Genomic DNA, 2719 nt, shown 5'->3' with positions numbered 1-2719 from the left:
CATTCCCATTGAAACTTCTTAATGGCCGTATTAATAGGTCGCGAATCGCACAAAAGAGCAATTCGGTCTGTAAAACCTAGCGTCGCTACGTTCTCCGAGCAGATAAATCTTCCTTACTGTTATATACGTTGGCGCGCGTGCTGTCGCGATACACCCCCATAAAGCCAAAGCCAATCGTGAGATATTCCTCGTCGTGCACTTCTCGTCGCCTTTTGTAACTACCGACGCGTCTTGGAGCTTTCGCGGCGCGTTTCGTTGTTTCGTCGCGAGACGGGACGAAAAGGTAAAAGTAGCTGGCTGCGAGCTGATCGTCGGGCATCGTAAGGAGAGCTGCCGGTGTGCCGGAGCGGCGAGCATAAAAGAGACTTTCGCGTAAATAATGCACGAGGGCATGAAAAATTCGCGCAATGAGCGGCAGTCCAAGCTGCACCGGGAGCATAAGGAGATTCGCATTATCGTGCATGTTAGATGAGGGGAAGCGAGCGAGATGCCAGAGAGAGGCTGCTGGCGATATGAAATTTTGATCAGAAGTACACGGAACCTAGGCCCGGAATCGGAAGTTACCTAGCCCCGCGGGAACGTGCCACCGTGAAACATTGCGTGCGAATGGCCTCGCGGAAAGGTCAGCTGCGCTATTTGCGATCGAGCTTCCGATCTGATTTTTCTCTGTTTTCTTTTTTCGGTGGGTTTCTTTGTACCGGATGTTTGTTCTCCAGATGGAAATGAAAGTTTAACTTTGGAATTGGGAATTGAAGTGATAATACTTTTAAAGGGTTAATTGTTTGATTTTTCTGTGTGATGCGTGTAAGATCAATAAGTGAATTTTGACGATGATACTGATACTGAAAACGGTGCGAACATTGCCTTTTGTGTGGTTAGAATTTGAGGTTGGTTTAAAATTAACCGCACTGGCTCTTTATGTATACCAATTTTTACCGTAGCAGGTCAAATGACCGGTTCTGAAATACAGATCGTATTTTTGCGAAAGGAATACAGGTGATTGTCACCTTAATATAGGAAGCAACGCAGAAAATAGGCAGAAAAATTACATATCAAATTTTAAGTTAGCGTTAATATGGTTTTTGGTGTGTATTCGGTAGACATTGTGTAAAATGAAGGCAACATTCGATATAGCCAAAATCTAATTCCGTTGTAATGAAGAAATTTTGTCTGACAAAGACGTCTACGACTTTAAAGAAAAAAATCATTTATTCAAAAATGAAACGCTTCCCTCTCTCCCTCGTCGCGCAGAAGCTACCTTACAGAAACGAGAGCACAATAGAATATTCTATTAGGCACGGGCTCTCCCGCTCGAAACGACCGTAATGCCATCGTTTTCTCGGAAACATGTTCATCGCAAATTACACCGAACGACCGTGTTATTTTCAAGTTCGTAAAAAGAGAACCGGGTGCGGCGCCGAAAGCGTCGCGAGGGGAAAAAGCTCTTTCCGCGGAGAGACCCCGCGCGACATTTAACAGCGAAAATCAACGTCTGTCCGCGAAATACACACACACTCTCTCTCTCCTTCGAGACAGAAAGTGCACGTTGCGATACATCGCTACGTAACATCGACTTCTCTCTGTTTCAGACCGCTGCTGAAGCAGATAAAGAACTCGGCCGAGTCTCACATTGTACTGGATTGCTCCACCGAGAGGATTTACGACGTGCTGAAGCAGGCGCAGCAAATAGGGATGATGAGCGACTATCACAGTTACCTCATCACCTCTTTGGTGAGTCCTTTAATTAAATGGGAATGCAATTAATGCTGGACCTCGCGTCATCCTTTCGCGCCCTCCTTCCACCTTTCGAGCCGTGCCAGTTTCACCTACGACCCCTTCTGAAATTGGAACTGTCATGTCGGGGCTACGAGGGTGTACGAGCATAAACTAATTTTCTCCAGGCCGTCTCGCCGTTTATCGTCGTTCGATCTTTTGCGTGCTTTTCCACACGGGGCACGCCGTGTTCGTGATCGGAATCGATGAACCGACGACAGGATTGAAAGAGTCGGGGGGCGGAGGGGAATTATCGATAGGGACGCGGCGAGGAATCGATAACGGAATATGGAAGCTGGTCCATGAAGATTGTCTTCGATCGTTCGGCTCGGAATCGAGAAGAGGTGAACGATCCAGGTTACCCAGGTCTCTCTCTCTCTTTTAATGGAACTTTCAACTAGCTGCGTGTCAGCACTAGACGACGCTGGGTGCGACGAACGCGCGCCGCGTTCTGTTAAACCTGAATTACGCGGCTTGTACTTTCGCGGTTGCCAGGGGGGAAATCGAGGGAAATGAGAGAACAGCGACACCGAGCAACCAGGAAAATCGCTGTCCGTTTTTATCGACCGTGCTACGCGCCAATCCGTTCCTTTTTCACACCGTCCACGTGTTTTAACTAAGTTCGTAAGGATATCTGAGGGATTTCTGACGAGATAAAATTTTCGACGTGCAATTTTTTATTGCTCACACTGTCCGGTTAGAAAATACTCTTAGGTATATGCAGTTCTTTTACGTTATTTTCTTTTCTTTTTTTAAACAGAACGAACACTTAAGCACCTCTATCAGGATAATTACCATTACCGCAACAGTACTGATGTCTCGTTTCCTGTCTGTATGCATTCTAAAAAGGTCTCTCTCTCTCTCTAATTTCTCTAAAAACTAACTATCAGCAGCAGGGATCATTAGAGTAATCACAGACTTCTAGCTTCCACTTAACGGTACTCCC

The 2719-nt window shown here is 46.3% G+C and overlaps 1 protein-coding gene across 1 annotated transcript in view; it reads left to right on the top strand.

Annotated features, from left to right (window-relative positions):
- Positions 1-1589: 1589 nt before the first annotated feature.
- Positions 1590-2719, top strand: part of LOC108576817 (glutamate receptor ionotropic, kainate 2-like) — a gene marked incomplete at its 5' end in the record, with an annotated part of 60636 nt that continues 59506 nt past the window's right edge. The window contains one exon of the mRNA XM_017939878.1: positions 1590-1731. Coding sequence (XP_017795367.1) covers positions 1590-1731 — 142 coding nt within the window. The remainder of the gene's footprint in view (positions 1732-2719) is intronic.

The sequence above is a fragment of the Habropoda laboriosa genome, unplaced genomic scaffold (assembly GCF_001263275.1).
Source record: "Habropoda laboriosa isolate 0110345459 unplaced genomic scaffold, ASM126327v1 scaffold556, whole genome shotgun sequence".
NCBI classification, from domain to species: domain Eukaryota; kingdom Metazoa; phylum Arthropoda; class Insecta; order Hymenoptera; family Apidae; genus Habropoda; species Habropoda laboriosa.
Note: the sequence above shows the minus strand (reverse complement) of the source record. Positions and strands in the feature narration are given on the sequence as shown.